The sequence below is a fragment of the Centruroides vittatus genome, unplaced genomic scaffold, assembly GCF_030686945.1.
Source record: "Centruroides vittatus isolate TY-2023 unplaced genomic scaffold, ASM3068694v2 contig_1788, whole genome shotgun sequence".
In the NCBI taxonomy this organism is placed as follows: Eukaryota; Metazoa; Arthropoda; class Arachnida; order Scorpiones; family Buthidae; genus Centruroides; species Centruroides vittatus.
The window spans coordinates 401,843-415,984 of record NW_027121095.1 but is presented as its reverse complement, the minus strand read 5'-3'; the positions used below and the strand labels follow the sequence as shown (position 1 = coordinate 415,984).

The 14,142-nt window shown below is 31.3% G+C and overlaps 2 protein-coding genes across 7 annotated transcripts in view; one reads left to right on the top strand and one right to left on the bottom strand.

The window, feature by feature from the left end:
• The window catches only part of LOC136969462 (protein Fe65 homolog), a 125,491-nt gene extending 120,652 nt beyond the window's left edge, over positions 1-4,839 (top strand). For all 6 annotated transcript variants that reach the window (XM_067263629.1, XM_067263628.1, XM_067263624.1 and 3 more), the window contains one exon: positions 2,539-4,839. In XM_067263629.1, the coding sequence (XP_067119730.1) occupies positions 2,539-2,610 (72 nt within the window). In that variant the 3' untranslated portion in view covers positions 2,611-4,839. The remainder of the gene's footprint in view (positions 1-2,538) is intronic.
• Positions 4,840-7,992: 3,153 nt separating this feature from the next.
• Positions 7,993-14,142, bottom strand: part of LOC136969461 (uncharacterized) — a 55,826-nt gene continuing 49,676 nt past the window's right edge. The window contains exons 20-21 of the mRNA XM_067263622.1: positions 8,291-8,344; positions 7,993-8,218 (exon numbers count right to left, since the gene is read on the bottom strand). Of these exons, the coding sequence (XP_067119723.1) occupies positions 8,045-8,218; positions 8,291-8,344 (228 nt within the window). The 3' untranslated portion in view covers positions 7,993-8,044. The remainder of the gene's footprint in view (positions 8,219-8,290; positions 8,345-14,142) is intronic.

The window sequence follows — 14,142 nt, the reverse complement described above, 5'->3', positions numbered from 1 at the left end:
TTCATTATATATATTATATAGATTAGCAATTGCTTATAACCAGCATAGATAGGCTTACCATAATATTTTTTTCTCAAACTGGGACAATTTTGAGAAAATACTTGCAACAGAAAATTAAGCCTGCTAGGATAAGTACTGTACTGTACTGTACCTGTGATTGAAAAGGCTAAATAAAGTAGTCAACAAAAACAACAAGCTAAAAGCAATTTTTAATAACTGAACTAAACATATCTTATTATTAAGAAGTCATTAATATTTATTACTAGTGTGAACTTTTTAAAAAATTCTTTGTCACTTAAATCAGTACATTTAAAATATGACAATATATTTGAGAAGTTCCTATTGCTTGCTTTATGTTTCGCACATTTCAAGTGATTTTTAATGTTTGAATGCCCACCATGAGTTACTGAAAATTCTGAAAAGCACAGTTCATATTTCACTTGTTCAACATGATCAGAGCCTTTTTTTCAATCATCAGTAAACATATGGTTTCTTTTTGGCATTTTAGAGATTAAATGAATTTAATGTACAGTACAGTATGAAATAATCGCAAATGCCACCCAGCAATTTGAACTCGACTAAGATATGACCTGCGCAACAATGACGTGGGCAGTTTAAGTTTCAGTATTGCGAACTCTAATTGAAACAAGATATGTAAAACAATGAAATAAAAATATCTGGATCTTGTAGGCTATTATAAATTCTGTGAAAAAATAAAACATCTAACTTCATTAGGCCATATGCTATAAATTTTGGGGAAAACATTAAAAGTACTTAGATCTAGATATGAAATATTTAGATTGGCTATGGTGATTGTAACGGGTAATTGCCAAATCGCCATTTTATTCTAGGCTGCACTATTTTTACTTCTTGTATATTCGGCATTTTTAAAATTTTACCAAACAACTGGGACAAAATGACAAACTGGCTGGGACACTAGAACAACATCGTCAAACCGGGACAATCTCGGTCAAAATGGGACGTCTGGTAAGCCTAAGCATAGATAAACATTTAAACACACACAAAAATTATGCAACAGAAAATAAAGATATATTTAAATTTTATTTCATATTTTCATTTTTATCATGCTTTATATTTGACAGTATTTTAGAATAAAAAATGGAAATATTAAAATATTACTAATGGTATCTTTTATTAGAATAATAATTGAAGCTATTATACTATAATTGTAATTTTACTTCTGAAAATTGTAAAGTATAAATTCAAGTGATAAATGTATTTATGAATTTTTACAAATGACATCCATATATTTATTATATTTGATTGTTTTTATATAATATAATATAAAAAATGAGCAAATATTTATTGTGACATTGTTACAATGCTGGGCTGCAATTTTTAATCATATTTTCTCCACCTCAAATTAGTGGCTTGCCCCTACATGTCGTACTTTTCCTTTAACAAGAGTCATGCCAGTCATCTATTAACTGCTTTCAAGGGAAATATGTGAATTAAATAATGTGATTTCCGGTTTGCATATAGTTAATCGGGGTCTCTGCTTTTAAGCTTTCCATATCCGGACTCAGCTTTCATCTATCTAACTCTGTTCTCGAGATTAAGGGAGGACAGATGGACGACAGTGAGAATTTATAGGTCTACATTTTTTTCAAATTGCAGCCCAATTAAAATATGATACAAGAATTTAAAAATTATTTACATTACTTTTAGCCTTTCTATAATAGACATTGGTAAAAATATCTAATTACAAGCTGTATAGCCCATAGTTTTTTCCTTTTTTGAAATTTTGCAGTTATATTTTTTAATATACTTTTTGAATAGAAATTCGTATTAAATGAATTTTGTATTGTCAAATTTTAAATATTATAGAATGCCTAGATTGTTGAAATAACCAACGATCGCCTTAAATATCGGGCTAAAAACTGGCTAATTAAATGATTGAGCCTGATATTTAAGGCAACCGTTGGTTATTTCATCATGCATCGGGATTTGAGTTGTTATTATTTATGCTTAGATTGTTATTGCTTATTATAGATACTTAGATTGCTAAGATGTACAGTATGTTAAAATGTACATCTTAGCAAGGCATATATTTGAACATGAATAGAAATCAATGTTAAAGAGGATTTACTCTGTGTGCCATATTTTCATGTATATAACCCATAGATTATCTGTTTTTAAAAGACAGCTTGAATGGATTTTGGTTTATGCGCCAATTTTAAAATGTAACTTTGGAGCAATGGCTTTTCATATAGGCACAAGGTATTATGTTGGAGTGGGTTATATGGAGTTTTATTTTTGTTTTAGAAATTTTCTGTAGGTTATATGCACGAAAATATGGTAATCAAGTATACAAAGCTGTTTATTGTATGAAGAAATATATCTTTCTAATATTTATGTATTAATGTACAGTAGTTGTAAATACTGTACATTCAAACAGCCCAAGTATAATTATAAAATTATTATTAATCTAGATTTTGAATATAGTTTTTAAATATTAATCTTTATAGTAATCTTTAAATAAGTTACATTTGATTAATGGAAAATTTTATTCCCCAGGGTATTGCAACAACAATACGGAATGTGCTTGGAAATTTAACAACACGTCTGAGTAAAAGTACAGAATCATGAAGCCACATTATTTACAAATATTTAGAGCCATCACACTTTGGCTCTAGAATATATATATTTATTTTTGGACTGCTTTCATATTATTCCTTTTCTAGTACAATGATTTATTTTCTTGTGAATCATGTAGATTTACTTTTAGAAATATAAGGGCACAAATGACTTTTATTTACAAAAAAAATAATAATAATAATAATTAATAATAATAAAAGGCAACAAACAGCTTTTTGGCTTAATGCCATATCAATTGTTATAATAGGTGTCAATAAGATAAGAATATTTTGTGTTGATTAGTTTGTCATCCTTCATCAATCATCATTTTCAACATTGCAATGCATTATCCAATTGACTGACTTACAGCAGAGTGCAACATTGATGGATATTTGCAAAATAGTGATATGTTGTTATATATCCTGTCCTTGTAGAAAATAGATGTTACTTGAAATGAATAATGTGGACCAGATACAGATTTTGATATTAAAACTAATGATAAAAATAGAGCATTTTTATCTAATTATAATTATTATTTTTAAAATCAAGCAGCTCATTATTTATGTGTGTGATTTAGAGTGCTTGATATGTGCCACTGTAGGAAAGTTTGAATGATTAATCCAAATAGTTTGATTATAATAATTTTATTTTCTATTAAAGGAAACCAAAATTATGCATATAAATAAAACAAGGTAACATATTACATAGCTTGACATCTCAAGCATTTAAGATATACCTCACCATTTAATCATTTCTGCAGGGATTAAATCTACCAGATAAAAATGATTTGTTTAGTGTAATTTATACTACTTTGTGAATATATCATTATAAAAAAATAAATAAATAAATCTACTTAACACGGTACTTAACGTATCACTCAGTAATTATTCCAGTAAATTATATCATATTGGTGAAATTTAAAAAAAGAGAGAGCGAGAGACAGACATCACTGTTAGCTTGTTGATGCAAAATATTTTGAAAAATATAATATTTATAAATTGATTTATTAGTTTTCAAATTTTTAATGAGTTGTAAAAGTATATATGAAATGAAATGCAAAAAAATTTATATTTCAGTGTAGCAAAAGCTACTGTTTCATGTAAGTTTTAAAGTGATATATGTATTATAAAGTGTCTTGTAATATAAAGTTGTTTTTGTTAACCTATTTATGCATTATTGTTCAACATATCCATTTCCTCATTTGTTAAATGTACAAAATGCTGGCTTCATTAATAGCAAATGCAGTTGTTTTCAGATATAAATTAGTATAATGGAAATACTGTTTTAAAATTTCTATTACGAAAATAGCTAAATTGCCTGGAATTTTCATCTAGTTCTTTAGGAGTCAAAAATAAAATATAACATGAAAAGATTCTCTCAAACTGTTTCATTAATTCAGATTTGCAAAATGTAAACTAAGGCTATACTTCTCTTAAAAATATACTAACTTTGCCAGCTAAGTAGAAATTGTTGTCTATATAGTGGTTAAAAAATGCATCTCTATTGTACAGATTTGTGGTTCGGTGTGAGGTAGCCTGGTGTTGGTATCGACACTTATGGCTAACCACATTCTTAATGTTTGATGCTGCTAGCAAATTGTTATTCTTCATGTATCAGCCTGCTTATCTGCTGTCATCAGGGAAATAAATGCAAGATTAAGCGACTAATATTCTTAATGCACTTCTATTAGAAAAAAACGAAGAATTCCCATTAAATTACATAATCCATTGATATAGAGAACTTGCATTTGGACTTAAATTTTCAACGAGCATTCGTCACTCACAGAGAGAGTTTAATGTAGACACCACAGTAAAATACAAAGATAATCTCATTATGCACAAAATATATCTTGTATGTTCAATAGATAAAGACATTAAATATTTTAATATCTTTGTGCTCTACTGTAGTCGTCTATTTTAATACTTATTTCCCAGAATAAGAGAGCATTTCTGTTGGAAAACAACAAGCAGTTATCAGAAAGCAACGTGCCATATAAGGATATGAATGATGTGTAGATTTATCATCTGTAGTTCTAGCTTTACAGCTGTCTGGTTTAAGGCAGTTTTGAAATGTTGCCTCCTTAACATACCTTCTGCCTGATGTGTTGAATGTTAGAATTGACATAATTTTTGTTGAAAACTGTACTCCAATTTTTAACTCAAGATAATCTTGCTGTAATGGTGTAACCATGTCTTTTGTGTATATGTCTGCATTGTAGAAAATAAAATGTTTTGGATCTGTTTTGTTGTAATTTATTTGTGTAAGTTGTAAAATTGTTTTATATTCAGTAAACATTTTTAGAAACATGTAGGCATATGCCATAATTTTGTGTGAAATCTTTGCATAACCTGCAGCCATTGAAAGTTTGATATTCATCAGAATGCAATTTACAAGGTAACCATCTCAAATTCTAAAATTCTTTTGTTGTATGACAATCAACGCCTAAAACCAGCAAGTAAGCTCCAACACTTCACTCAAATAAATGTTTTCTTTTGTTTTTAAACAGACATCTTCAGGTTACAACCATCAAATATAAAATGGAACTAACAATTTAAAAAAATAGAACAACTTAAGTTTAAAAAAGAATAACATTCAAATCTTTCCAGTAGAAACTGGTACATACACATTAGTGTTTACCAGACAAGAATAAACATAAATAACTGATACATTCATACAATTTTTTACATACCAGTTATCAGTTTAATGGCATAACCCTCCCCTCATACTAGGTATGAGGAGGGAGAGGAGGGTTCATTACTCTCCAGGCTTAATGGAAAGATTTGAATGTTGTTTGTTTTTAAACTTACATTGTTCTATTTTTTAAATTGTTAGTTCCATTCTGTATTCAGCAGTTATAACCTGAAGACATCTGTTTGAAAATGAAAGAAAATGTTTGCTTGATTAGTGTTGGAATTTTTATTTGCTGGTTTTGGATGTCAGTGTATAGTATTTTTGTTTTATTTCCATTAGCAGTTCATACAGATAAAAAACATACTACTAAAATTTTTAAGTATATCAGTTTATTTAATTTGGCAACCAGTTTCTTTTTATCATATTGCGTTCTTTATGAATTATAATTAATCCATATACAGGGTGGTCAAAAAGTGTGGAAACAACCATATAAAATAAAAATGGGTTGATAAACAGTAGTGTCTTCAACCCATTTTAATGTCTCAACAATGATACAGAAAAGTGGGGAATTGTTAAACCATGTCAACAACAAGGCAGCCATTTTGAAATCCATCATCTTAATTAAACTTCCAAGTTTTTAAATGGGGAAATGGTCATGTGATGTACAGTACCAAACTAGTGGAGAATTTTGCCAGAAAAACAAGGGTGTCTTAATTTTAACATAACATTACAATCTGTCTATAGAAAGAATCAACTCTCGTATTAACCAATGAGTATCAGCTATTGATGGCTTAGTTGTGGCAAGTTACTTCTAGTTTTTTCCTCATTTGTCATACCACCATTATAAACAGTGTTATGGATTCTTCAAGTTCCAGAATTGCAATATGAGGAAGTTTGCTATAGTAGTAGTTAAATGCATAATTCTTCACAGTTAATGCATGCTATAAAAATTAACACAATTAATGGAAGTTATTCTACCATCTAGTGAGAGAAAATGAAATAATATGTTAGGCAATATATGAATTTTAAGAAAAAAGTGCTGACATCATTAAGGAATGTGCCGATTGGTTTAACTGAGGTGGCATCATACATGATGTTGCTCTCAAGTTGATTCTTTCCAAACTATACTTATTCTGAAGGTTTAAATGATGTTTCTTCTTTCTAAATGATAGGAATGACAGACAGCCACATTTCTGAATGACAAGGACTAAGCAGTCAAGAATATCATCCAATATATATTATTACCACTCTTAATGTAGCCTCTCTTCAGTACATTTATATGTATGTATGTACTGTACCAGTACATACATAATGCAAATACATTAAGAATGGTACATATTTCTAGATTAACCATTGTTTTTCTGGTGAAATTTTCTACCAGTTTGATGTCACAAACACATTCCCATTTAAAAAGTTAAATCCTAGATAACAGATTTTAGAACATAGCCATTGTGTTGGTGACACAGCCTACTAGTTTTTCCCTTCCCATATTATGTATTGAAACATTGTTTTATATAGATGTCTCCAGACTTTTGAACCCTCCTTATATATGTTAAAAAATAATTTCATATTTAATTTTTTTCAATTTTAATGTTTAGCATCCAACAACAGAATCAAAGGTTGATTACTCGGTTCTTATTCACTGTAGAGAATGAACCTTATTCAATGAAAGATATGCGTCCAAAAATATCAAGCAAGAACAAACATTCATTTAGTTTATTAAATAAAGTTTGGTCCTGCTGAATATTTTTGGTTTGTGTGGTTTCGGCAGATGTGCTTCTTTAAATGGTAAAAATATGAAATAACCATAGAATCCATTTACATAATAAAATTCTGTAGTTCTGTATTGTTCATCCAACTACTGTCTAAGAAATGTTAGGGGGAAATTTATTTTACTGTCTTGTAACATGTTATTAAATAATTTAAATTGTATACGAAACATTATCTTAATTAATTAATATAAAACAAATTTCCTTGCTGTACAATTTAAAAACTGAAATAAAACATCATTTTGATTTATTCATGTAACAAAACAAATATTGCACAAATGCTAGCAATCATTTTAATCTTCAAAGATTAAAATGATTCACTCTATAGTAATGAAAAGAGCAAGCGTTTATAGTCAGCCTACTAGCATTCGAGTAGTATGAGTATCGAGCATCTAGTATCTTAATTGTCAGACCATCTTTCATTGGTTAGACTATAAATATATGTAATAATAATGTTTATTTTAGCATTTTTAAATTAATTTTTCATGTCAAAGACATTGATTGACACAATTTCTAAAATCAATTACTTAGCTTATAAACTAAACCAAAATAGTTTCTCAAAGATAGAGGGATATTATTGGAAACTGAGGAGGAATTAAAAGCTGAAAAAGTATTTAACATTGCAGATATAAATGCTCATAAAGTAAAACATCTTTAATAATGTAGAAATTTTCCTTATTAAAGAATACTTTGAAATTTTAATTTATTGGACAGATAATAATCTGACCCAATTCCTATTCATAAGATAAAATTTGGACTTAATTTTAAAAAGTTTAATTTTCATTACTATAACTTTTTGTCATCATACAATATATTGAATAAGATTTCCTCACAAGTTCTGTTTAATTGCAAAGAATGAAAAATTGAAGAAAGTTTGTTTATAAAATTGTATTGATACTGTTAAGATTTAACATTCCAGGGCCATGCAAAACAGTGTACAGAGAAAGTGTAGATTCTGGGATAAAAGTGGTTTCAAAGATCAAAAATTGTGTCATTTGATTAATAAATAGAAAATCTATTTTTATTTCAAAAATATGTGAAGACATTCATTCGCTGTCACTCGAAGCATCGCCCTCCTTCCCGTACCAAAATAAATTGCTGCTTTCGACGCCCGTCCTGTTTATAGACATGAGTGGATGCATTGCCGACTTCAGATTTAAATATAATCGTGGAAATAATATCTCTTGGGCGGCTAAAAGTTGCTTCGTGCGATGTCGCTCCTACAAGTGTAGAACAAGATACGAATGAGAAACGTATCAAAGACTTTAAAAACAATTAGTTAACGTACATACTTTAGGTGCTTCAAAGCATGCTGGACAATTCTCTGCAATGACAGGCAACTTTCTCTAGAAATTTAAAAAATATGTATTAGATCGTATTACTGGAAAGTATTACTAAATTAGTTGTAAGTCTATCCATATTCCAGCACTTTCACATAACATACTAATTAAACCTGGTAAAAAAAAAATAGTTTATAAATTATAATAAAACTTTTTCTGCCATTTAGTAATAGATTAAATAAAAACTGCTTTTCGGAAAATTTAAAATTCTGAGATTTTCAATAATTTTATTTACAATACACACACAATTTTCAATTCAACGGGTTGTTTGAAAAAATTAAATTAATGCCGCATAGGAATGTAGCATTAATTTGGGTGAAAATCCTGGATGAGGCCAAGGTCCTTCAAGGACTATGAGGGCCAGAGAGCAGAAGAAGAAGATTGTTTTAGCTAGTCGGAAGGCATAAAAATAATTTTGCATTTTTCATCAAAAATAGCTGTAAAAATCTATACTTCAGAAATGATTTATAAAAATGTATATTTTTCAAAATATCAAATTAACATTCAGACGAAGAAAATTAATTGCATAACTTTGGAAAGAAAAGACTAATAATTTACATTTATTTAAACAAAGATATCACACAGTATTTAGAATGTACTGTACTGTACATAACATAGAAATGTTTTTTTTTTCCCCATTCATGTTCATCACAGTGACATTTTCAAAATGATAATAATTCACAAACCTGTAGGAATGATGACAATAGGACATAAGCCAGACGTAAGAGTTTGGTGACTAAATAGATGTGCTACATTGGCACAGACAACAGGATATAAACGTGAATCTATTAGCATTATCAAATTAGAGGATTTACAATCACCTCAGAAAATACAATCCATAAAAGAAAACACATATATTTAGCACGTAAATATTGTTTCCAAAAGGAATGTTGAGGGTCAGTGATTCCTGATTTGAAATTTATAGAATTGACAGAGCTCATTTTCAATAGTAAGACATATAATGATAATCCAAAACTAGTAAATGAAATTATCTACAGTATATTAAATGCTTACTTCAGGTAGCAAACTGTTTAAACTGTAATGTTCCTTTGTGGAAAAATTTAAACAGTTGGCTAACTGAAATAAGCATTTAATTTGATGATAGTAAGTGATAAATACAGTAGAGCGTCGTTTATCCGAATCAGTTGGGGGACGGGTTGTTCGGATAACCGATTATGTACGAAAAAATGTATTAACCTATCCCATGTTGAATTTTTGTCAATTTTTATAATAATAATCATGGCTATTGTATTGTTAAAAATTATTTCTTTATTTTGTACAAACAAAATAAATATATTAAAAAATATAAAAACAAATAAAATTATACTTTAGAAGTTAATCTAGTATCAAAAACGTTCGATTCGGCACTACACAGTCGACCGGAAAGCTTTTGGTTAACCGACGTTTCGGTTGAACGGCTTTCGGATAAACAATGCTCTACTGTATATTATATCAATATTAACAAATATAACCCACGAGTTAATATTTGTTAGTAAATGAAATTTTGGCTACCATAATGGAATTAGGAATTCAAGTATAGCAGAAAATTCTATAGTCCTGGAAAATCAATAAATCTTGAAGCTATAATAACTAGCATTCATACATTACCCATCCAAAACAAATTATAGTTATGAATTTATTTTTGAAAGGCTTGCTCTAGAGCAGGGATGGACAACCTTTTTAAATGTGTGCACCAAAATTGCTAAATCTATGATGCAAAATTTTCTCATGCCAACCAAACTTTTTGGGAGCATATTATTATTTGGTGTCTTTTGATTATTTGAAAAGTCAAAACTTTATGTGATATTTACACTTTTAAGTGTTTATGTAAGTTCTTTATGAAACAAAAATATATAGAAAGATGATAAATCACTATATATGGATGCCAGGTGAATGATGCAACAACTGAAAAGAATAAAACTTATATAAGTTGGGATATTGCAGAGATAATGTCTTGGAGATAAAATGAACATCCTATTACTTATTATTATTGCTAAAACAGTTGATAAGGTGTTTGTTTATTGCATTTTTAATATTGCTGCTGTACACAATAAAATTGTAGTGTATTTTCACTTAATAGAAAACTCAAAAATTAAATATCCAACATCTTCATTAAAGTGAGCCCTGGGTTGAATGCCAAAAGTTGCTCACCTTGCTCTATAGAATCAAACTAGAAAGGATGACAGAGATCCTATTAAATTTATTACATTTGTGGCCTTTACTATTAATAATCTCAAGTCCATCACCCCTTGTATAAATTATGAAAATTTCAATACTTGGTGAGCATTTCTATTAAGTTATAGTTGATGCCTTGAAATTTCTGCAGGGCAAAATGATACACATTTTCTAATTTGAGGTGAAGTGTTTCACCTGTTCACAATCTATTTATTTGATACTTGTTAACTTGCAATAATATACCTTTATTGCCTTATTTCAAATTAACAAATATCAAACTATTGTAATCTAATATATAAGAATTCAGCTAAGGTAATTAATTTAGATATGAAGCAATTTGACTAGAGATAAGAGGTTAAACCACTATGTTGTGCTAAATTAATTAAGCTGTAATTTATACAGCCTGATAAGAATCAGGGTGTTTATTGATATTGAAATGTATACAAACAACTCTATAATTTTTCTTAAGTAATGATAAAACAGCTCCTCATTTATCTAGGAATATGACAGCATTTCCTTGCCAAATCAATATTCCATTAAGAATTTTTTTTTATTAATTTCAACATATTGAGGCTAACTATAGGATTTTCTGTTGTATGTCTTGGCTGTTTGAGATATATCCCCACTCATTTCTTTTAATGGTGATAGAATATAAATCATAAAAAGCGAATATGTGGTAGTTAGTTTATTTTTAATAATACAGTGGAACCTCGCTTAACGAGCACCTCGCACGAGTATTTCACATAACGAGCAAAACAAATTGTAAAAATTTGCCTCACTTAACAAGCGATGTTTTGCATAATGAAGGATGAGGAGAGTGGAAGTCCCAAATTGTGCGCATGTGGCATGCTCCATCAGTCTGTGTTTAAAGCTTGTTCCTCTAGCATCTTAGTGTTGCTTGTGACCACAAATTTTTCCAAACTTGTGTTTACACATATTACTTATAAACATCAACAACCAAAGTCCATTATATAATAAACACACCAAACGATATGCCAAATTCTTGGGTCATTAAATTTAATGACCGATTCCAAATAAAATTTTAGAAATGTCTGAATTAAAAATTAACTATTTATAATTATTAAATTTAATGCGAGATGGAAATATAACTGCGTACCTCTAGTCAAATTAATTAATTTCTAATATTTAAGTATAGCCTTTACTTAGAATTTGGCATATCGTTTGGAGTGTTTATCAAACATATTAGCTGTGATATTTTTTTTTGTTTCTGCAAATCGAATTCTCATTCCAGGATGGTTCATTCCACACTAGAAGAAAAGATGATGATGATTCACTCTCCTTAACAGTGTATGTTGTACAGTCTTTTTTGAATAAACGTTATACATAAAACATTTGAGCATTTATTCGGCATGGAACACATTATTGTATTTTACATTAATTTCTACGGGAAAAATTGTTTCGCTTAATGAGTGTTTCGCATTATGAGTAAGACTCTGGAACGAATTATGCTCATTAAGGGAGGTTCCATTGTACAGGTATTTGGAATTAAATGACTATAACTTCAAAAAACGAACCTGTTACCGGTGTAAATCTTCTTATGAGCGTCTGGCTAACGTTTTCGAACCTAAAACAGTTCTTCTTCAGGCGAAGATGGAATAATTTAAAAGATAGAATAGAACGTTTCAAATCGAACCGCTTCGTCCAATTCCGTCATGGCTGACATGCGCTGTAGTGTCGGGGTGTTGGTTATCGTTTATGCGTGTCTAAAAGGATTTGCCAGGCCGATGAAATGTCGATCTCTTCTTTTTGGTTGATGCAGATATTATTACAGCTCGTTTTATATATAGCGACCGCTTCTAACCATTTTATATGTTCCGGGTGGGGCGTCGTTACGATGATTTTAGCCTTATCCAGTTCCGCGTTGATATCTTGATCAGACGCGTATATACTTAGCGCCGTGTTGAGTTTCCGGTGTTGTAGGTCGGCTTGGTGTTCTTTTAATCTGGTCTTTAACGAGCGCTTAGTGGAACCGATGTAAACGAGCTCCCTTTGCCATCTGTTGTCCCTTAGGGGGATAGAGTACACTCCGTACATTCTGTTGGGATCCGGAGGGTCTTTGCAATTTTTTAGGATTTCGGCTATTGTGGGGCCTCTTCGATATGCTATCTGCATCTGCTGTTTTTTGGCTATTTCTCCATATACTTTACAAACGTATGGGTTGTATGTGATAGGAAGCCTTGTTAAATCTTTTTTGTTAGCGCTACCGTTTGCTTGTCCAGCGGATGTGCTTCCTTGGTGATGTTGCCTGGTTATACGCCGTATTAGGGAAGGGTACCCGTGGTCCGTTGCGACCTTTTTAAGATATGCCAGTTCTTTGTCTAGCGCTTTCTTAGTGGAGGAGTACGAGGTTGCCCTTCTTACTAAGGTTTTGAAAGCGGCCGCTTTATACGAGAACGGGTCGCAGGAACCCTTAGGTATGTATATTGGTGTTGCCGTCGGTTTTCTGTAGACGGACGTTTGGATCGTAGACGCTTCTATCCTGATGGCGATGTCTAGAAAATGGGCCTCCGTGCTGCTTATCTGCTCTACTTCTATGACCAAGCCATACGGGTTGTTGTTGACAGTTTGTACAAAGGCCGCTATATCAGGCTCCGTTTTCCATAAAATGAGTACGTCGTCAACGTATCTCTTATAGAGTAAAATATCCGGAAGATATCGCGGGATGACTCCACTTTCCATCCGCCTTACCACCATCTCACATAGGTCGCCTGATACCGGGCTACCCATGGGGACGCCTTTTGTCTGTTTATAAATCGTACTTTCGAAAACGAAGATCGAATTGTAACAGACCAGATGGGCCATTTCCAATATATGTTGGTGGAATGCTTGATCCTGAACGTATGTCATTAGGAAATCTCTGAGGGAGCAAAAAACTGCCGGGAGCTTCACCGATGGGTATAGTGATTTAAAGTCAAGGACTGTGATAAGTTTCGGACACTCAGGTAGATTTTTCAGTAGGCCTATGAGGTTTTCTGGGTTCGCAATGGTGTAAGGGTAATCTTCCAAGTTTGGCGAAAGGAGTTGGTGGGTAGCCTTCTCTAGTTTTCTTGTAGGCGCTCTTGCTTTGTCTACTATTGGACGAAGTTGTTGGCCCTCTTTATGAGTTTTAGCATGCGCAAAGAGCTTAGGTGTGTCCGGTGAGTCTACTATCAAGTCCTGTAAGGCTAGACGTTTCGCTAACTTCGATGTTGCAAAGCGTTTCACCCTATTCTGCAGTTTATCCACAACATCATCGTTTTCTCGTTCACATTGGGTGATATTGATGTAGTCATGCAGTTCTTGTTGGTATGTGCTCCGTTTCATAATAACCAAAGATTTCGATTTATCTGCTCTGGTGAGGATAATATCGTTCCTTTTCATCCATTTGCTGGCTAGCCGTAGTTTCGTTCTTAACGTCATCATTTCCGGGTTTTCTTTGGCTCTTATGGTCCTTAGTGTGGTTATCCATCTATAATATTCTTTCTGTTTATCGGGTAGGTTTTTTATTAAGAGCTCCAGGTCAGGAATTAGGTTTCTGGATCCCGTTTTCGGAGGCGGTAATGCGAAAGTTGGACCATACCCTAGTACATCCTTCACATACCCGGGCAACTGTATATCATCCCATACGG